At 46.3% G+C, this 21282-nt stretch overlaps 1 protein-coding gene across 1 annotated transcript in view; it reads left to right on the plus strand.

Moving 5' to 3' along the window:
* Window positions 1-21282, plus strand: part of CELSR3 (cadherin EGF LAG seven-pass G-type receptor 3) — a 145156-nt gene that overhangs the window by 25024 nt on the left and 98850 nt on the right. The window contains exon 2 of the mRNA XM_044451518.1: window positions 9581-10213. Coding sequence (XP_044307453.1) covers window positions 9581-10213 — 633 coding nt within the window. The remainder of the gene's footprint in view (window positions 1-9580; window positions 10214-21282) is intronic.

Below are 21282 nucleotides of genomic sequence, written 5' to 3' on the forward strand. Positions count from 1 at the left end.
ATCTGGAGGGCACCCAGATGGAGAAAGCTGTTCAACAGATATCATCATCAACAACAGCAGCAGCAGCAGCAATATTACATGCTGCCTTTTTCTCCAAGGAGGACAAGATAGAATACATGACCCTCCTCTTTTTCATTTTATCTTCACAACAGCCCTGTGAGGTAGGTTAGGCTGAGGGCCTACACCTGGCCCCAAGTCACCCAGTGAGCCTCATGCTTGGGTGCGGACTTGACACACTCTCACTGCAATGCCACATGGACTGTCAGAGCGGGAATCTATGCAGGGATGCTGCCCAAGAACAGGAGGGGGCATCTGACCTGGCTTTTCAAATCCCATAAAATTATTTACGTCTATTATTATTATTATTATTATTATTATTATTATTAGAACATTTCTATGCCGCCCCTTGCCGAAGCCTCGGGGCAGGTTACAACACAATAAAATGCAATACAAAAATAACAATATAAAATTAAAATTAATAATATAAAATAAATAAGAAATATAAACGATATAAAAGAAGTTATAAAAGAAAAGTTATAAAAGAAAAGAAAAGAAAAGAAAAGAAAAGAAAAGAAAAGAAAAGAGAAGTCGCCCTGGCCAGATAAATAAGTAAATATTGTTAACAATTAAAATGACGTTTAAATAAAAAGGTCTTCACCTGGCGCCGAAAAACAAATAACGACGGCGCCAGGCGGACCTCTCTGGGGAGCGCATTCCATAGATTGGGCACCTACAACTCACTTGTTCCGCACCAGCCTTCTCCAACCAGGTGTACTCCACTTCCAGCATTCTTGACCATGCTGGTGGGGTGTCTCCATTCTGGAGAAACTCTTGGGAACTGCTTTCCAGTGCTGAGCAAGTCTGAAGGTAAACAGGGCGAGACCAAACATGCCAACATATTGCAGCTTCAGGACAGGATCCTGTGCAAGTTTAGACGGAAAAGCAGGCCTCCGGCCCTCAGCATGCCCTGGCTGTGGAGGATGGAAGTTGTGGGGCTTTTTTCTGTCTGAATTTGTGCAGAATTACTCCTCTAAGCTCTTACTGCCAGTCACTAAGCTTTAGAAGACATATTTCAACATTTTAGAAAGGAGCGGGGTGCAAAACCTCTCAGCAATCAGTGGATAAGGGAAAGGGGGCATGGCTGGCAGAAGGGAGAATGACTGTGTGAGGAATCCCTAAGTTCAAAGACAAGAAAGCTGTAAGTTTCTGAGACAGTCCTGCTTCCAAAATGTTGCCGTTTCTGTGATTTTGATCTGTAACATTGTGGAGCACACAATCATCTACTGTCAACATAGTCTTAGGATGCAATCCTGTGTAAGTTTAGATGGATAAAAGGCCTCCGACTCCCAGCGTGCCCATGCCTGTTTCCTTTGAGTTTCCTAGGATGGCACCTTGAGTCTCATTCAGACAGAGACATTAGGCTCTTGGTATCTTCCTGGACTTCGCCCTGCCTGTTTGCTAAGGAAATTGCAAGTTCTGATTGCTGCTGGCATTCTGATTCTCCTAAAGCGCCTGATTTTCATATGCTGTAGGAGCACAGAAATCTACCACCATTTTGGCAGGAAGTTCTGCAATATGTTCATTTCATTTTCTAGATCGGTTGTCCTGTTAAGCCCTTAAATATTATCCTTGGGTGCTTTCCAGTTCTGAATACGGATAACTCTGGGTGCAGATTACTTTTTGGTTGCTGTGCTCTCAATGCCAGTATATTAGATGCGCATGCAAAAGGCACAAGCTCCTTTGTTTCCCCACCTGCCCCAAAGCTGCTGACTGGACAGGGCCACTTAGGCGGCACTAAAGGAAAGGAAACGCTTCACCCCACCCACACAAGGACAAGGACACAGATTTGCATACCATTTGCATCTAGAGATGCAAAGTTAGAACTAATGGCTATAAATGGAAATGCATCTCCCACTGTGGCACAAGCTGTAGCCAGGTGACCTGTGTGCCTTTCTCAGGCTGCTGCCCTAGTGCTGCTGCTAGGCAACTTCAAGGCCCCCGTTCCCCATTTTCCTGCGTCTGCATCCTTCAACCAGACTGTCCGTTAAGTAGAGGATCCCTTCAAACAGGACAGTCCCCTGACACTTCTTCAGGCACAGGAGGGCCCCCTGCATGGTAGGACACCGTATGAATGACTTATCTCAATGCAGCTCTTGTAATAGCTAGCAGTTCACTACAAAAAATCTGCATGAAGCACACGCACATGTGTGCATGCACACACACAAATTTTGTGTGTGGGGGTGTGTATGCAGTTTATCAGTTACAGGTTTTGGGGTGTGGAACATCATGGTTGTTTTGTAATTAAGTTTTGTAATTTGTCTCATAATTTGTAAAAACTGCATTTGTGTTCAGTAGCCATTGATGCTTGAAGTCATTCATTACCGTGATTTCCTAAACCTTGTGCCAAGGGGTGTGCAAATTAGAAATGACTGCAGCAGAGAAGTTGGTTCTGTCAGGATGCCTCCCAAAATCCATCCCTTCATTTTCCCAAAGTATCTTGGATGTTGCCTCGTTCTGGGGCAGTTGGAGGTAGGGGAATAGTGGCCGTAACTGGTGGTTGGTACTTTTCCCTCAGAATGCCTTGGGTATCACATGACCCGGAGCAGAGGCCGTGAACCTGTTTTAGTCTGAGGGCTGAATTCAAATCCAGGGAAGCCTTGGCCATTGCATTCCTGTAGAGGGCAAAGCCAAAATATCAAAAATACCAGAATGTCGGAACTTAACATTCCTACTGCCAGTAACTAAGCCACAGGAGAGCAAGCAACGGGAGGGAATTGGGTGGGAGGGAAGCACACAAAAGCCGGGCACCCACCAAATGGACTGGCAGGGGGAAGAATTTGGTGATATATGGGAAGGTGTATATGTGGATAGGATTCCCCCGCCCCCCCCCCCCAGGTGATTTGGATTTGATCGGTGGCCTTGAGTTTCAACCACTACTACCCCTTGATCTAGAGCATTCTGGGAAAAGAAAATGGCAGCTTCCTGGTTGCAGAAATCAGCAATGTTACTGCTGCTCCTGTAGATGGGTGGTAGTACAGTGGTGCCTTGGCTCATGATCGCCTCAGTTCACAACCAAATCAGGTTACGAACATAAATTTCAGAAAAATTTCGCCTCCGTTCGCGAACTCCACATTGGGTGACGACCACGGTCGTGGCCATGTTGCCGCATGAACACAATAGCGATCGCCCATCTTCCCTGCATGAGCACGATCATCTCCCCCCTCCCAAGCATGATCGCTATCGCACGATTATGGTTTGGACTTTCCCTCCAAACAATAACCTCCCCCCTACACCTAGGTTAGTGTTCTCTACTGTACTGTACTTTGTTACTTTGTTTCAAATTTTTGTGATTTTAACAAAATATTTACAGAATGGATTCACCTTATTTACATTGACCCTTATGGGGAAATTTGACTTGGCTCACTACGAAGTCGGGTCTCAACCAGAGTCCTGGAACAGATTAAGTTCATGAGCTAAAGTACCACTGTATCTTTTTGTATGTATTTCTTACTCGTATTTATTTTGGAATTAATGAAACTTGAATGAAATGGGCCCAAGTTTTTCATTTGTTCCAAAGTGAATGTACACCACTATCATTTTGGTGTCCTGAATTAGCATATCTGTGTTGGGACCTTCTTGGAGGGAGTGGAGGATGACATTTATCCTGATTTCATCCCTACATTCTAAATTGCAATGAGAGATAATGACTGGTCTCAGGTCATCTAGTGAGACTGATTGCTTTTATTGGACTTCCCCAGCGTGGTGCCCTCCAGATGTTTTGGCCTGCACCTCCCATCAGACCCAACCAAGGACCAGGAATGCTGGAAGTTTTGATCCAGAGCATATGGAAGGCCTCAGGTTGGACAGTTCCCCATCTGGTGCCCTCTAGATGTTTTGAACTTCAGGTCCCATCATCCACAGCCAGCATGACCAAGAGTTGTATGAGCATGCAAAGGATCTACCCTTTACCCATTGTAGCTATGAAAGCCTTCCCCAGCCTCATGTCCTCCAGCAGTTTTAGACCACAACTATTTTCATCCTTCACTATCTGGCCTTCTAAAGAGCAGTCAGGGTTGATCTCCTCTAGGACTGACCGGTTTGATCGCCTTGCGGTCCAAGGGACTCACAGGAGTCTCCTCAAGCACCACAATTCAAAGGCCTCAATCCTTTGGCGCTCAGCCTTCCTTATGGTCCAGCTTTCACAGCCATACATTGCCACTGGGAAAACCATAGCCTTGACTATACGCACTTTTGTTGGCAGGGTGATGTCTCTGCTTTTTAGTATGCTATCTAGATAGTGAAGATGAAACCCAAATACTTTGGCCACCTAATGAGAAGGAAGGACTCCCTGGAGAAGAGCCTAATGCTGGGAACAATAGATGGCAAAAGAAGAAGGGGACGGCAGAGGATGAGGTGGGTAGATGGAGTCACTGAAGCAGTCAGTGTGAGCTTAGGTGGACTCCGGAGGATGGTGGAGGACAGGAAGGCCTGGAGGAGTGTTGTCCATGGGGACGCGATGGGTCGGACACGACTTCACAACTAACAACAACAACATTTTCATCCTCAGCCTGCATAGCTAATCGTCATGGGTGATGGGCATTCTCCCTGCGGAAGGGAGTTCCAAAGGTGTGGAACCACCACTGAGAAAGCCCTGCTTGAGCATGCTTAGAGGGTGAGATAGAAATCCCTGAACGAAATCATTTTGCCTCCAAATAAACATTTGGCAACTTCATTATGCACACACAGGTTTGTACCCCAGTCCAAAAGTAGCTCCTTCGGCTTCTCTCTGCATTCTGCTGCAGACCTTCCCCTGCGTTTGCACAGCAGCTTGTCTGGCAGCACGGGTCCTGCTCTCAGAGGCATGGCTGTGCCTGAAGGGGCTGACCGCACTGGTCTTTACATCGTGGGATGTTGGATGACTCATTCTGGAGCGCAGAACCTTAGAACACCTGCCAGTGCCTGTACAAAAGCTCTCCGTGATACAGTCAGGCAGCCCGTCCCCTCCTAGTAGTGGTGGGACCCATTCTAGTCCTTGCGTAGTCAGAACTGCAACAAACTGTTGCAGAAGGGGGGCTCCATTCCAGTCCCTCTGTGCCTTGCGTTTCCATTTTCTCCCCTGCGGTCAGTCAGCTTTCTGACATGCCCAAATCCTCTTGTGCAGTTTTAGCTTTCCTCTCCTTTCACCCACAGTGGGTCGGATCCAGAGGTAAGCATGTGCAGCTGCTCTGGCAGAAGTGGACTTCCCCACCCTCTCCTCAAGACAGCCCCTCTGCCCCCTGAAAACGCTACACAGAGCAGGCAGGAGGCCCTGCTGAATAGGGCAAGCTGTGGGGTGTGTGGGGAGGAGGGGTCCCCGAAAGGCAGGCAGAGGGACCTTCCATGAGTGGAATGCCACCCCTTAAGAAAGCTCCCTTCCTTTCATGGAAGGCAGATCCTGGATCCAGCCTGGCCATGCCTTTTGTGCTTCTGCAGACACGAGGGTCTCCTAACCCTTTGCAGCCCCCTGTTGCTACTGAGAGGGGGTCTTCTGGATTCCCCGAGGACCAGCAGTGAGGAAAGTGAGTTCCCCTTCACATACAGGATAGCCGAAGGCAGAACATTCTGCTCCTGCTGTGGCTGCACCAGCTGAAAATCCAGAGATGCTTTGCGAGAGCCGAGACGAGCATGCACTCTGATTATAAATAGCCACTGCGGCCTCTCTTCATTTTTCAGCTTCAGGGAAGAAATATGAAATGTGTATAAATAAAAGCACAAAGAGAGCAAAGACATATGGGCTCGAGCGTAATGACTTGACTTCTTATTCTTCAGATACTCTTTTCCAGGAGGGGACCATTCCATCACCGCCTTGCCATCCTGGGGCTGTCTTCCTGTACCACTCCTGCTCTTGGGGAATGTTCGCAACACACGGGGGAGACGGCTGCTCGAGAGGGAACTGTGGGCTGCGGGGGCGGGGGGGATAGCTGTGCTTTCTTAGAGCACCATAATGGAGCCCTTCATGATGTCTTCCAAGTGGAGGATACAGGAAGCCACCTGAAACCAAATCAGACTAATGATGCACCTCATCAGGGATGCAGGACCTCAGGCCCAGGGAACAAACCAGCCCTCTGGGGATGCCAAAGGCCACGCACTCTTCTGCTGCCCCTGCCTTCTTCCGGCCCTCAGTGATTTCCCCATTTCTGTGAAGTTCCCCCCTCCCCAATGGATCTCCTAATCATGGGTTGTAAACCAAGGCTTGCTTAGTTTAAGCAAAAATATGCATGTGGTTGTTTTCGGCCCTGTGCTTTTTGCAGTCAGCCTCTCCTACCAACAGCTTCAGAGGGTGGGGTACCTTCTTCTTGCCCTCAGTTTCTGTGTTTGAGTTGACTTTTTTGCTTCCTGAATGAACATGTCCAAGACAAAGAAGACAGTGGTCATCCACAAGCAGAGCTTGAAACCATTATTTTAAAAGGAGCATTTTTAAATGACATTTTGCCAATCAAGTACTTGTTATATTAGATTTCCTTTTTTTAAAGCCTCCTTAAATGCAGTCTGAAATGGTAAGATTTATGTCAAAACTACTGGTTGCATATGGATCCAGTTAATATTAAGAACCTTCTAACCCATGACAGGGCAGAACAGGGAGTGTTGTGTTGAAGATGTTCTGTGGCAATTGATGTGGACAAGAAGTGTGCGATCTTCTGTCTTCATGCAGGAGAGAAATTTAAGGCATAACCTCATGCAAGTTTAGGCAGGAAAAGCACTACAGTTCCCAGCATGGCTGACCAGGGAATGTTGAGACCTGTCTGAATATGAACAGGATTGTGCTCTTACTTTGGGGCTGCTGAACTAAGCCATCAGATGCATGATTTGCTTTTCTGATAGTTCTGAATTATAAACAGTGCCTGGCTTTTAAACCTGGTTATTTTTTAGAAGAATGTGCAAATACAGAAAGACCTCCGATGTTTCATTTCCATTTATTTCATCTGTTACATTTCTATCCTACCAGTAGCCAAAGCAACCCTGTGGTTCTGTGCGACATTGCGCATGCACACAAATACAAAACCTGGTTTTCATGTGGCTTGTTCACCTTGTGGCAAGAGGGAAAGCATGTGAAACAAATGGTGATGCTTTCCGTGTTTTTCCTCAAATTCGCACGTGAACTTGCCTCGAGCGCAGCCTGGGCCTTACGCCGTGAAGCTGGCTGGCTGGCTGGCTGACTGGCTGGCGATCCTGGGGCAAGCAGAGGGAACGGAGACCTCAGTGTGCATAAGACAAAAGTGACAAACAGCGTACGGGTTAATAAGGTGGAAGATGGAGCGCTCTGTTCAGTGGTGAATGGCAAGGCTCCTTATGGTTATTGTAAAACATTTCTACAGTGCTGTAAATTCCCTCCATCCCTTGCTGAGAATCAATAAAATGCATCCCCACCCTCACGAGTGTACAGCTGAAAGACGTCTTACATGGTAAATCACCCCGAGAGCTGTGGATGTCTTGAAAAGTGGGAATTCTGGCAGAATTTTCTGCTGTCCACAGAACAGCAAACAGCATGGGCCTGGTTTTGTCCTCCGTTCCCAACCTCAAGAATCTGGTTCAGGCAATCTAAAAGCAGCAATTAATAGCAAAGACATGTAAATCACTTCTTCCCCCCAGTGCCCCTGCTCAAGTTGCCCAATGCACCTGCCATCATGGATGGTACTCTGGTTTAAGTCCTGTTCATCTCTGTGAGCGTACTCTAAATCGGACTAGCATTGAATACCACCTTGCCTTGATTAGGGTTCTCGGCATCTGTCCCATTTGCTTCAGCACAGAGGCTTAGGTCCTAACTTCCCATGGATGGGACCCTGTTGCAGGATACTCCAGCACCAGGGTTGGGCGGCTGGGGAGAGAGATTATTTCTTACCAGTACTTCTCTCCTCCTGCAGCTGCCTGAGCTCTGAAAACCTGCTCTGGGGGGTTTGGGAACCAGAGGTTGCAGCAGGACTTGTTGAAACTGTCTCCTGTTTCTGTCAGCGACACCCAGAGGAGAGTGACAGTGTTAGAACCACTTGCTAGAAGACATCCTTGTTTGGTTCAACTTAGAAGGACTTTGTCTGTTTTGATGATGAGTGCGTTTTTGTTAATAAATGCTTACTCTGTTTTGGGATTTTGTAAAAAGCAGCAACCCCTTTTTTTCCAGAGGCATTTTGCTCCTTGGAAACTTGAAGTCCCACAGTCCCACATATTCAGTCCCACATATTCCTGGCTCTTCTCTTTTGATTCTGACCTGCTTGTTGTCCCCACTCAGCACCATTCCTCCCCACACATGTGACAGGAAATCAGAAGGCATGACCACTTTCAGCCCACGTTAATGTGGTCAGTTCCACCAGAGGGGATCGTACATCCAGGCAGGCGAGTCTCCAGATCATCATTCACTCACAACCTTCAAAAGCCCAGACTGAGCTCAAACGCAATATGGTAACTTGTGACTTGGAGTCACACTGAAACCATCAGATGGTTGCAGTTTCCTGATAGATAGCCATGTCTCTGTTGCTGCACCTTCAAGACTAACACATTTTATTTTGGAATGAGCTACCATGCATCTGGTGAGTGCACTCTTGTCTGTGAAAGCCTAGGCCGTAATCCAGTTTGAGCATTTCCATTACATGATTGGTTCACGGTATTGAAAATACCCAAAAGTTTGCGTAAGTCCCCTTAGTTGCATTATGAGAGAAAAACAGTCTTGATTTGTGAAAGTGTGATATCACCTGAGAACAGGAGGAAAGTCGTGCAGGATCAGAGCCAAGGTCCATCCAGCCCATACACACAGTGGCAAGCAGCTGCTCCCAGGATGCCTCAAGCAGGATGGGTGCAAGACCTCCTCCTGCCCATGCTCCTCAGCAGCTGGTCCATGCAGGCATGCCGGCTCTGGTAAAGGAGGGAGCACATAGCCAGCAAGGCTAGGAGCCACAGATAGCCTCCTCCCTCATGAATCCGTCCTATCCCTTTTTGAAACATCCAGGCATCACCACTCCCCATGGCAGCAAATTCCATAGTTTAACTATATGCTGAGTGAAAGCATGCTTCCTTTTATCTGTACTAAACTTCTCATCAGTCAGCTTCATGGGATGACCCAGGGTTCAAGGAAGAAAAATGTCTCCCTCTCTGCTTTCTCTGCACTGTGCATTATTTTAACACCTCTGTCATGTCTCCTCTTGCCATTTTTCTAAGACCTAGTTTGAGATTAGAGGGGCCAGGTGTCCTACCTGACAGAGGATAGTTGTCTGTCTGAAGGGCTGGCAGGGGACAGTCCTCTGGTTCCACATTCCCTCTGCTTGAAGGGCTGTTCCCTCCAATGCCTGATTATAGATAAAAACCACAAGAAGGGAAAGGCCTCGGGGTGAGTTGCACATCAATGGACAACAGCTGACCGAGCTGCACAACAGTCAGCTGGTCACAGTCCTCCCCACTATGCTCAGATGTTCTGTAGAGCTTCTCTCCAAATTTGCATCCATCCACAAGCACAAACTAGCGTATGTAAATAGGACGCAAATGCCACATGCCTCCTCTGTGGCCCTTGCATTTGCAAGCCCCTGCTCAGCCGCCTCCCCTCTCCCTTCTGCAGATGGGATCCACAGTGTGACTGCCCAGTGTGTCCTGCGCGTCATCATCATCACCGAGGACATGCTCGCCAACAGCATCACCGTCCGCCTGGAGAACATGTGGCAGGAGCGCTTCCTCTCACCGCTGCTGGCCAGCTTCCTCGAGGGCGTGGCCACCGTGCTGGCCACCCCCAAGGAGGATGTCTTCGTCTTCAACATCCAGAATGACACCGACGTCGGCGGGCAGGTGCTGAATGTCAGTTTCTCGGCCATGGCGCCCCGCAGCGGCCACTTCTTCAGCTCGGAGGAGCTTCAGGAGCAGCTGTACATGAAGCGCATGACCCTCACCTCGGTCTCCATGCTGGAGGTGCTGCCCTTTGACGACAACGTTTGCCTTCGCGAGCCCTGCCAGAACTACATGAAGTGCATCTCCGTGCTCAAGTTCGACAGCTCGGCTCCCTTCATCGCCTCCCTCTCCACCCTCTTCCGACCCATCCACCCCATCACGGGCTTGCGCTGCCGCTGCCCCCAGGGCTTCACCGGAGACTACTGCGAAATGGAGATCAACCTCTGCTACTCCAACCCCTGCCGCAATGGCGGGATCTGCACCCGCAAGGAGGGCGGCTACACCTGCCTCTGCCGCCAGCACTTCACAGGTAAGGGCTCGATCGTCCGTGGTGGAGGTGGGGTGCTGTGCTTGGAGATCTCACTGTTTGCCCAGGGATGAGACTTTCTGATCTTGGACCCTTCTGTGAACATGCATACAATCAGGGAAAACAGCACTGCCCAACCTGATGCCCTCTGGATGGACTGCACTATGACTCCCATCATTCCCAAGTACTGGTTGGACTAAGGCTCTCATCATCGCCAGTCAGCTGGCTGGGGATGATGGGAGTCATAGTTCAACCCATCCAGAGGATACCAAGTTGAGGGCAGTAGCGGTAATGTCTGTGCCAAAAGGATCCACTTGCTTCAGTTGAGGATAGTCAAAAGTATCTGCATGATTTTTGTTTGTTTTCCTTAATTCAGAGGCTTTTTCATTTTTAAAAAGATAGTGTTTAAGATCAATATTGCACATAAGCAGATTTGTCAAGCAGAAAAAATTTCCTTGAGTCGCAAAATCTTTTGCAAGAGCTGATGTTGCAATGAACTGTGACCAAAACAAATGCATGCCCTCATTCATACTCTCTTACAATGTATTGCTTTGTTTCATTAAAAGCTTCACTTATTAGGCAGTTTAACAGTATAGAAAATTAAGTAAAGAATTTATCAGTCTCCAAATCTGATAAACCCACTAAGACAGATAGTCAATGCTGTGTCCAGATTGAAGGGGGGTGGCAGCTGAGGGGGTCCTTCTCTTCGGTTCTACTGCTATATGCTATAAGGGGAATTACGATTGATGTTCCCCATTACTGGGGATACTACTTCTCTATGTTCATCCTGCTACGTTCTGTCCATGTCTATATTCTTTATGAGGCATGTATTCTGTACTTGTAATTCATCGCTCATGGTTGTTTGTGGGTGCCTGACACATCATTGTTACTCTCCAGGGCCTCTCTTGTGCTTTGCAACCATTTCTGCGTTTGTTTAATGGAGGGAAATCTGGTATCAAAAATTACACTATGAAAAGTGTACGTATTTTTGCATTACTGCAGTGCCAGCTTGTGGTTGTGTAGTGCAACATGTAGACAGCCAAAGAAAGACAACCCTCGGGCGTGGGGGGAGACATGTAAAGGAGTAACTTAAGTCCCACAAAGTTCCAAAGAATCTGGAAGCAGAAGCCTTAGTAAAGTGGCAGGTAAAAAAAATCTCTTGTAGAGAAGCCCCTTAATACAAAAACACCACATATCCATTATTCTGAAAACTAGTAGGCTAAATCTCCTTAGAAGAGGCAACGATCCCTGTGATGTTCATATAATTCTGCCAAGAAAGAAAGGTTATTGACAACTCCCTTTAGAAGATAAAAACAATCAATCAATATATCAGGGTGTGGGACAGAATTCCCCCTCCCCCACAAGACCCCTACACCTGTTTTTCTGCAATTTCGCAAGGTATAATGCTCTCCTGAAGAGCTACTGTGTCTGCAAATAGCATCTAATTCTGACCAGGCGCGGGAAGAAAAGGTTATAAGTTATCTATCTGATGTCCCATGATTATCCAGCTAAGGAGGCACAACTCCTCAGATTCTGGAAGCTCAGTTCAGGGTCAGGGTCTGAGTTCAGGACCAAAGTCAAAGGATATGGATCCTGAATTAGCCCAAACCAAATCAGGTGGTGTTCGAAGGCATCAAATTGGTAGGCTGAGTTGAATTTTGGGCTCAGGATATATCACTACAGAGATCAAGAAAGAAAGATCGGGAGAGAGGGAGAGAGTTCTCTGACATTCATTGATAAAGTAAGTGGTGCAACTTTTGTGAAGTAAAGAGAAAAGACAATGCTCATATTTTTGCAGATTTCAGAATATACCTGGTTCCTTCCCCAAATCCCATCAGTGTCTGCTGGCATGGCCAATGAATCGCAACCCAAAGAATTTTATTTTTATCATTACATTTCTTTATTGCAGCATTTTGTGCTTCCTTTTGGCCAACAGATCCCCAAGGCAGTGTACAACACAACACTGAAAAAAAGGCTTTAACAGCAAGCGTTAAAATGGAGCAACAAATGGCATGTGAATGGAGTAGTGCCAGCTTCCAGATTTGGAGGGACCTCGGGCAGGACACTGCCCATGGGCACCTTCTGCTTCCGTGCACTTGCCGGACCTTTTTCCCATGCTTGGTCCCGCCTAGGAAGTGAGCCGAGCTGAGGTCAAGTCTGTGAACCCTTGGGAATGCCTACTGGCTTCTTTACACAAGGTACACAAAGTTAAGTCATTCTGTGTGCAAAGTACACAAAGCCCCCAGGTCACATGCACAGAAGCTTGGACTTCGGGGACAGAGAAGGAGGGCCAGAGTCCAGGGCACCAGGGAGGAAATCCATCAGATTCTCACCCCCAGACCAGATTCCTCAGACATCACTGGAGCCTACCTTGTCTCCAGCTGCTCCATCTCTCTTCCCTTCTCAACAGGCAGAAAGCCAGTGAGCAAGAGGCCACGCCATCTGCTGCTCCTCCTCCACACCAGCACCGTTTCCCAGGCCACAGCAAGAGGGAGCTTGTAGTGGTGAGGAAGAAGAAGCTCTTCAGGGTCTTTTCAGTGGGTTCTCAGCCACCCTTGCAGTGGACCCTGGAGTGGAACCAATCACTGAACACTGAGCAAAGCAAAAAAAAAAGGCTTAGCTGCCCTCCAGGAGCCAGCAATGAAAGAGCTAGGCTACTATATCCTGGGGGTGGGGGTCCCACAGTCAGTATACTGTTGCAGAAAAGACCCTGTCCCTTGATCATCCCAACCTGGCCTTGTTAGGAGGTGGCTATTGGACAGAATCTTCTACATGGGCAGACTGATTTATTTATTCATTTATTTTTGGATTTATATCCTGCCTTTTTCCTACAAAGGGCTCAAGGCAGCTTACATCCTCCTCCTCCTCCTCCATCTTATCCCCACAACAACAACCCTGTGAGGTAGGTTGGGCTGAGAGTCTGTGACTGGCCCAAAGTCACCCAGTTGGCTCCATGGCTGAGTGGGGACTCGAACCCAGGTCGTTTGCGTCCCAGCCCCATGATCTTAACCACTACCCCACACTGGCTCACCACTGATATGGATATTTTACATAGGGACTTAGGGACAGAATGTAGAAAGGAAACAAAACTGATCATAGTAGATATAGAAAAGGAATAACAGGGACATAGTGATGGTCCCATGCCACTGAGGGATCAGACTGATCAGAGACAGGACACCCATCATCAGATCTTTCATTTTCCCATAAAAGTAGCCTTGCCCCGCCTCAACTGGAATGAGCTAAGGTCAACCATTTTTAGAGAAGAGATCCAAATGTCTCTTCCTTTTTCCTAGGGGTCTGTGGCTTATTGACAGATTTTAGTATGAATTAGCAGCAAGTCTACAGGCATCAATTCCATGTGCAACTGATTCTACTTCTTCTTTGGTGGCTTTCTCAGGTGTGAGGGAGGTAATGTTTATGAACATTAGAAGGGAGACCAGTCCTAGGTTCCAAAGGAATTACAGTAGTCAGATAATTAAATTTTTAAATTATTTATTGGTGAAATCGAAATAACACACAATCCGAATGGCATAGGACTACCTAGATGCATTATGGGTGACACACTATTTTCATCATTTAGATAGCTGCAACATTATCCAAAACCAGAATGATTGGACATATAATAACCATAGAATCCTATACTGGTCTCCTCAGATATTTATAGGATTGTATGGTTATCCTACTAATTCAGCACAGCTTAATTCCAGCTAAGTGGGCACAGGATTGCAGGCACAATAAGTAAACAGTGAAAATTCACTTGATTAAATTGAATAACAAAGCAAATAGGATAATTAGATGAGGAGTGGAAAGGAAGGATAATAGAACATTTTAAATCATACAATTTCCTTCATGAACAGACTCATGCTCATCGTTCCATTAAATCCAGAATTAAAAAAAGCTATATAAAATCCTTCACAACTTCTTCCTCCCTCCAGACATTTTGGGCTGCATGTTGGCTGATGAGAGTTGCAGTCCAAAATACCTGGAGAACCCTGGGTTGTATAAGGAGGATATATAGCACCTGGAACTAAGGGGATCATGTTAGAATTCCGCTTTTTAAATCTGAAGGTACAGTTCTGCAAACAAAAGACCGTATTATCAACATGAGATTTCTTTTAATACTGAGAGTCTCTCTCTCTCTCTCTCTCTCTCTCTCTCTCTCTCTCTCTCTCTCTCTCCACACACACACACACAAAGATTGAGAATCAGTCTTTCCAAGAGGGATGGCAAATTCAGCTTATGTTAATCTTAAAGAGAATTATGCAATGCTAATTTATTGGTTGTATTTGATCCCACAAAGAATATGACAATATTTATAGAAAAAATAATGGTGGATGTCAGAAATATGTTCTGCCTTTTTGCATATGTGTGGTCATGTTTGAAAAGAGCTATAAATAGAATGATTAATTACGCTTCAGTTTTTAGATCCAAAAATATTGTTGGAACTATTTCATTCACAGGTTTCAAGAATTCATCAGCTAAGGATATTGAATCTATTCCCAGCAGCAAAGCTGGCTATTGCCAAGAATTAGAAAAATGCTAAACATGTAGGGTCGGATCCAGATTTTAGCTGGATACTGAGCTGGTGGAAGTGGGCTTCCCAGGTCAGCCACTTCAGTCTCCTGAAAATGATATACAGAAAGTCAGGGAGCACTGATGAATGGCAGAAGCTGTGGAGGTGGGTAGAGGGTAGAATCCCGCAAAATCTGGCACAGGGATCTTATGTGAGCAGAGCTCCCCTCTCATGGGAGGCAGACTCTGCACCTGGCCTGTCATCATGTATGGCAAAGCGTACAAATAGTTTAGTTGAGGGTATAGTAAACAATGATACCCTGAATTTGTTCAAGAATATCATCTATGTACCAAGCAGTGATTTTAAATTTTTATTTCATTTCTTTATTTTAGAACATGTTTCATTTCCCATCTTAAAAATTTCAGATTGGTTCACAAAATATTGAAAAACAATGCATCAATATAATAACATAAATGTTACCTCTTTTATTGCATCTTAAATATTTAACCAGTGGCCAGATTATTTTAATAACTGTTAATTCATGCTATTATTATGTATCTGTTTTATTAATTTGTATACTACCTTTCCAGAAATGTTGCTATGGCAGTGTACAATTACAGAACAATTCACATGCACAGCACCATTGGCCTTAATGCTGAGACACATGAGCAACATAAGGCTGTCCTTCACTCCCAATTTATCAATCCGTGCTTTACAGTTTACAGCAGCCTTCACTAATCCTGTGCTTTCCAAATGTATGGACTACAACTCCCAGAATCCCACAACCAGAACATTTGGCTGAAGGATTCTGGGAGTTGTAATAGCTGGAAAGTGCCAGGTTGGAGAAGGGGTACTTATGCAACAAAAGTAATAGCTGGTAGCAGGTACTTAATAGGTAGAAAACCAATGAGGGGAAAAATATGAAGGAAGGAATTGAGAGAACTGTAGGGACAGTCATTCAATGAATGATAGAGCTTTAAAACAACAGCAATGCCACAGGTCAGGATAACTGTGAATGGCTTTGCTTCTTGCCAGTCTGCTTCCAACTGAGTCAGGGTAGTCTTGTATGGCAAGAGAAGGAGGAGATAGCTGTGAGTTACAGCATGAGGTTGAGGGCACCAAAGGGAAAATGTGGGTTGTGATTAGAGGCACTCTCAAGGCCACAGGTCCAAGGCAGCCAGCCAGTTAGGTTTAGGGTTGAGCAGAGATGTGAACCCACCTCTTTGAGGTCCAAGTCAAATACTTTTATCCTCTATACCAGAGCACTGTGAGAGTCAATCAGAGTAACTGCATCAGCCATCCTTGAACTCCATAGATGAAGGTGGAGGAAAGTAAATGCAAAAATTAGGAATTCTTCTGAGAAAGATCAACCAGATGTTGGGAACACAGATATGCAGCTTGACTCTGCAGACTGTTTAGCTGTTTAAATCCCATGGGCATTAATAGGGTTTATGACCTGTGCCCAGAATTACAGCATGATCCAGAGCATGTTTACTCAAAAGGAAGATCCTTTGCATCCCACGAGACTTACTCCCATGCATATTACTGTGGCCTTAGTCTCTCCTGGAACAGGGCATATCTGTACATGGGAATAACCATTCTTTAATCTGTGTCCATAAATAGATGATTTATGCTACTGTTTAAATGTTACTGTCCATATCACACTCAGCATTCTCTGGATCTACGGTAGGAATAGATATCCCTTTGGATGTTGTCAGATTACACCTCTCATCAGGTCCAGCCAGCATGGCCAGTGGTCAGGGACTGAGAGTTGTAGCCCCAAACATCTAGAAGGCCCTGGTTTACAGAACCCTCTTCTACAGGGTTGGTCACATACTCTATTCACTGGACAGGCAATAAGACAAAGAAAAAAGAGACCATTCCTAAAAGGATAGCAAAGAAGTAACAGCTTCCCTCTGCCAACAGGACTGAGGAGCTGTGTAGTCAGCAGGAGCAAAAGAGGTATCTCTCTGTGTTTGGTTGCGGAAGAGATAAGAAAAGTCAGTGGTAATTAACCTGGGGCTTTGAAGTGTGAGCCCACATTAGGAGAAGGGTTAATGTGCTTGCTACCCTGTCACTTCATGACATCTCCCCCATGTTCTTATGCAAATAGACAGGAGCAGATGATCGGGGTGAACAACCAGCAGCAGGCTCTGGGGGAAGAAGAGCTGGGTTTCCCACCCAGATTCCTGTAAGTTCTCCATTACACAGGAGACTATCCTCTATCAGGTCAGAATATTGGCCTGTCTTGGTCCATATTGTTTCCTTGGGCTAGGCAGAAATCTTTTCCATCACTTCTTACCTGATCCTTTTAGTTGGAGACTGAACCTGAAACTTTCTGGATGCAAAGTGGGTGCCCTTGAGCTCTGCTTCTCACTGACAAGCTGAGAGTACCCCAAGGAAGAACAGGAGTTGCGAGCAGGGAGGGTTTGCTCCCCATCACACTTCCTGTGTTTCAGTAGAGGGCCATTTCTGGCCCTCCAGTTCCACATACTCATCACACTCCAATCAGCCCTAGCTGGCATAGATAATGCTGAGGGCCATCTGCTGCTGGCAAGTTACTTACATGGACATTGAGTGGTTGGATGAAAAGCAGGGTATGCTTGCTTTTGATAAACAGGTTTAAGTGGGAGCTTGCATGAGTGCGGCTTCTCTCTCTCTCTTACACACACACACTCACACCAAGCTTTGCTTGTCCAACCTCCTTTTGCAATACAACCCAGAAGATCCATCTTTGGAGTTGTGTCCGCCTTTAATATACCTGGTCAGCCTTAGTTCAGCCCAGCATGGAATCTTCCTTTTTGGTTGCCTCTTCTGTTAATCTGCTTTTTAGCATTTCAGTGGGAAATTTTTTAAGTTTCTAGGTTGCAACACAGAGATGCTTGTGGAGCCAGTGCACCTTCAGAGAAGGACTTTGGGGCACATGTCCAGAGCCCCATTCAGCAGAATGGGCAGGAATATACTTCATACATGTCAAGATTGGCTTACCACACACAGAATATGAGCACAGATTACCTAACTCAGCCTTCCTCAACCCTGTGCCTTCCAGACTGCAACACCCAGAATTCCCAGTCAATGGCCCTGCTTTATGGGAATTCTGGGAGTTGCGGCCCAAATGCCTCTGAAGGCCAACCAGTTGGGGGAGGCTGACCTAACTGCACCTCTGGGATGAATCACTGAAGTGGGTCGCTTTGGAGCTAGTGTTCTTTTTGAGTGATGTGGCAAAGGTGCTTGTGTTTGCCTTTGGCTGAAATCAAAGAAAGTGGCTCTTTCCATAGTACTGCAAAGAAGCAACACAGTAAGTGCTTTAGGGCAGCAGCAGCCAGTGCTAATGGTGTATGAAGCCTAGGAGGATATTATGAAGAAGGAGCTCTCCATCTCTCAGCTGGAATTGACCAAACCTGGCTTCTGCTTCTGCTTTCACTCTCCATTGTCCTCCCCCCACCCCCCATGGTCTCAGACTGGGAGAATCATTACCAATCTCATCGTATTAAAGGTGCCTTAATTTCAGAGACAATGGAAAATGCTGCAGGTTCTGCTAGGGAAAAGCTGCATGGAAGACTGCTACTGTTGCCTATTCCTAGGTTTAAAGTGATGCCAGATCTGTCTTGGATAGGTACACGTATCATCCTTGATCTGAGGCAGAAAGGGGATGAGAAGGAGGGAAGAGTTGATGAAGGCAGGTGCTTTGTCAACACAGCAGCCAAATGGGCCAGGTTCCTGTGCATTTAATGTTGGCAGGTGCCACTTACCTCAGATATGTGAAGGTTGCCAATTGACAGGACTGTGAGGGAATGCCATGGACTGGTTGCACCTTTAGCAGCAAGTTTGACCTGTGAAGATCAGTAGATGCTGCTTTTGATAATATGGAGATAAATATAATTGCCTGCCAGTACCTGCAGTTGTAGCTGCTGTTCGAGGCAGAGAAACAGCAATTAGCAAAAACACTGGTGGTCCTGACCCAAAACATTGTGACTGGAACATTCAGCTCCAGCAAAATGTTGCCAGCTTTTTTCTGGCAGAGTTCTTGTGTCTTTAACAGCATGTAGAAATCCAGCCTGTGAAGCTTTTCTCTGCATGGGGATGCAGGAATAAGAAAACTTTCATTGGCTATATTTCTGCATGTCATACATGTGTTTAAAGGCACAGAAGCCCCACCAGAAAAAGAGTTGGCAACTTTATTTCCATGGAGCAGGAGTGGCTTTATTAAAAGGTAGGTGGAAACTTAGGAAGGAGTGGGCAACACTAAGCTTCATAGAGGGAAAATGTAGGTTCCAATCTTCTTCCTAATATCAAATCTCTCTTAATGTGGGGTTTCACTTATTGTTACCCTTCAGCTCTTACCTCTCTCAGAAAGTGTATAATGCCGGTGAATTGGCCAAAACCAATGCTTAATTAATGTTACCTTCCCCACATCTGTTCCAGATGGTCCCTTTCAGCAAATCATAGGCAAGAGATGTCCCTTTGACCTTGCTCATCCTCCTCTGTTAAAGTATCTCAGTTTCCTCTACTTCAGGGAAAAGGGAGGAGGGATCCTTTAGCATTTCCCATCTGATTGGCCTTTACTGGTCACAAGCCAGTGGAGAGGAAGTGTTCTACTTCCCTGGTGGGCCCAGGTTTGTATTTGGTTCCTGCACAGATTAGGAGACCTTTGTGATCTTCAGTAGAGGACAGGCAGCCCTTAATTAGATATGAGAGGAATGCATCAGTCCAGCTCAGCCTTCCCTAATCTGGTACCCTCCAGTTTCTTGGGATACAAGTCACCTCATCCCCAGGAAGCAGCTAAAGGACGCCTGATTAGCTGATCTCATACCACATGATGAAAGAGACCTAGTTTCATTGTTCAGCAACCAAGAGAAGTCTCTGAACTCAGGTGCACTATGTGCTACAGGGGGTAGGCATCTCCAGGAAATGGTTTGTAGGAATTAATTCTCCACCATGGTGCAGAGCTGTAGCTTTCTGTGCACTGTCATGGACACATCACTGGGAAAGCAAAACCTCCCCTTTCCACCATTCTGCAGTGCGTTCCTGTTTGGCCAGAGAGAAACCTATCACAGTGTATTGGTGACAACTGGGAAGAGTTCAGCTTCAGAAGGATGGTGCAAAGAATGACTTGGCTTCAACTTCCAAAAGTGCAGAATAGTCAATAGTGACACCAAGTGGCTGCCTGGGCAAATGGCAATAGAGGCTGCTCTATTGCCTCTACTGGTGTTCCCAGAAAATAGGTGCTCCCAGAAACCATCCTGAGGGGTAGTCCCATGAAGTCGAATTGCACTGAAGCTGCATGGACCTGGCAATGGCTTCCTCTGGTACCTGTAACAGGGAGAGAAGATTGTTGCTGCTAAGCACTGTCAGGGACGCCCAAGAGGGGCACTCCATGTAGATGGTCACAGCCTTTGAAAGAAATGCCAGTATTTCCCAGGGTTGTCTCATTTTAGACTCCGCACTTAATAGCCTCACAGAGTGCGGGAGTGCTTTCAAAAAAGATAATGTGTATTACCTCACTTACTTGGAAATGCAAGAAGCCAGCTTGATGCATTTGGGGAACCCTCCTGTTCCTTCTGCAAAGCCCCTCATCATCTGCCCCAAACCCCTGATGGAATCACTCCTCCCTAGACAATTTCAAACTAGTTCGATAGCCTTCTGTTCCCACTCACCCCGTGCTCCATATTCATCAAGTCTGGCCATGATGGCAACCCCATACTGTCCTCCTGTGCACATGGCCACAGTCGCTCATACAAAATGATCTCTGCTGAATGCTTCCATCTGGATTGATGGCCTGGGCGTTGCATGCACTGAGCAGCTAATGATGAATCCCCAGCTGAAGGCTCTGGGGACATTTGTATTAAGAAAGAAATCTTGTGATGCGTGAAATGCTGAGCACAGTGCTGGGCTGCATCCCAAGCAGTTTCCACCTGTGTGGCTGGAAATGAGGCCTGCAGAATCAAGAGAGGATGAGGCCTGTGGGTGAATGGGCAGGACCAGTGATTTCTAGTGCACTGGTGATCCTAAGAGGATGTCCCGGATTAAATTTAAGGTGCTATGTGAGGGGAGTTGTATTCCTGTTGTATACAGGAGTTGTATTCCTGGTAAGGAAGACCAGGTAAGAAAGGTGCCATAGGCAAGGCTTGAGCACGGCCTTGTTGTTTCTTTAGTGCAGGGTTGCAAAACCTCTTTCAGCCCAAAGTCTGTTTTGAAGAAGCCCTTGGGAGGCCGCATTTCACAGGTGGGCATGACCAGAGGCAAAAGGGTTGGGCCAACAGCTTATTTTAGCTCCATGCTGTCAACCGCAGCAACTAACCTCCAGAGAACCATTCTGGCTTTTTAGAATGGGGAAAATACTACACAAAAGCTGGAAACTATCAGGTGACTGGAGGTCAGAGCAAAGGGGGAAACTAAAGGCACGGCCTCCTGAGGAAACTAAAGGGTTAGTTTGGGAACCATAGTGGGCCAAATTCCATCCCCACACCTGAGGTTCTGCATCCCTACATTATTCTTTTCTCTTTATTCTCTCCCTCCTTTTGCCTTCCCTCTGCCATCTCTCTACTGGAGACCTCTA

This window comes from Varanus komodoensis, unplaced genomic scaffold (assembly GCF_004798865.1).
Source record: "Varanus komodoensis strain SLA01 unplaced genomic scaffold, ASM479886v1 scaffold6_2, whole genome shotgun sequence".
Classification (NCBI taxonomy): domain Eukaryota; kingdom Metazoa; phylum Chordata; class Lepidosauria; order Squamata; family Varanidae; genus Varanus; species Varanus komodoensis.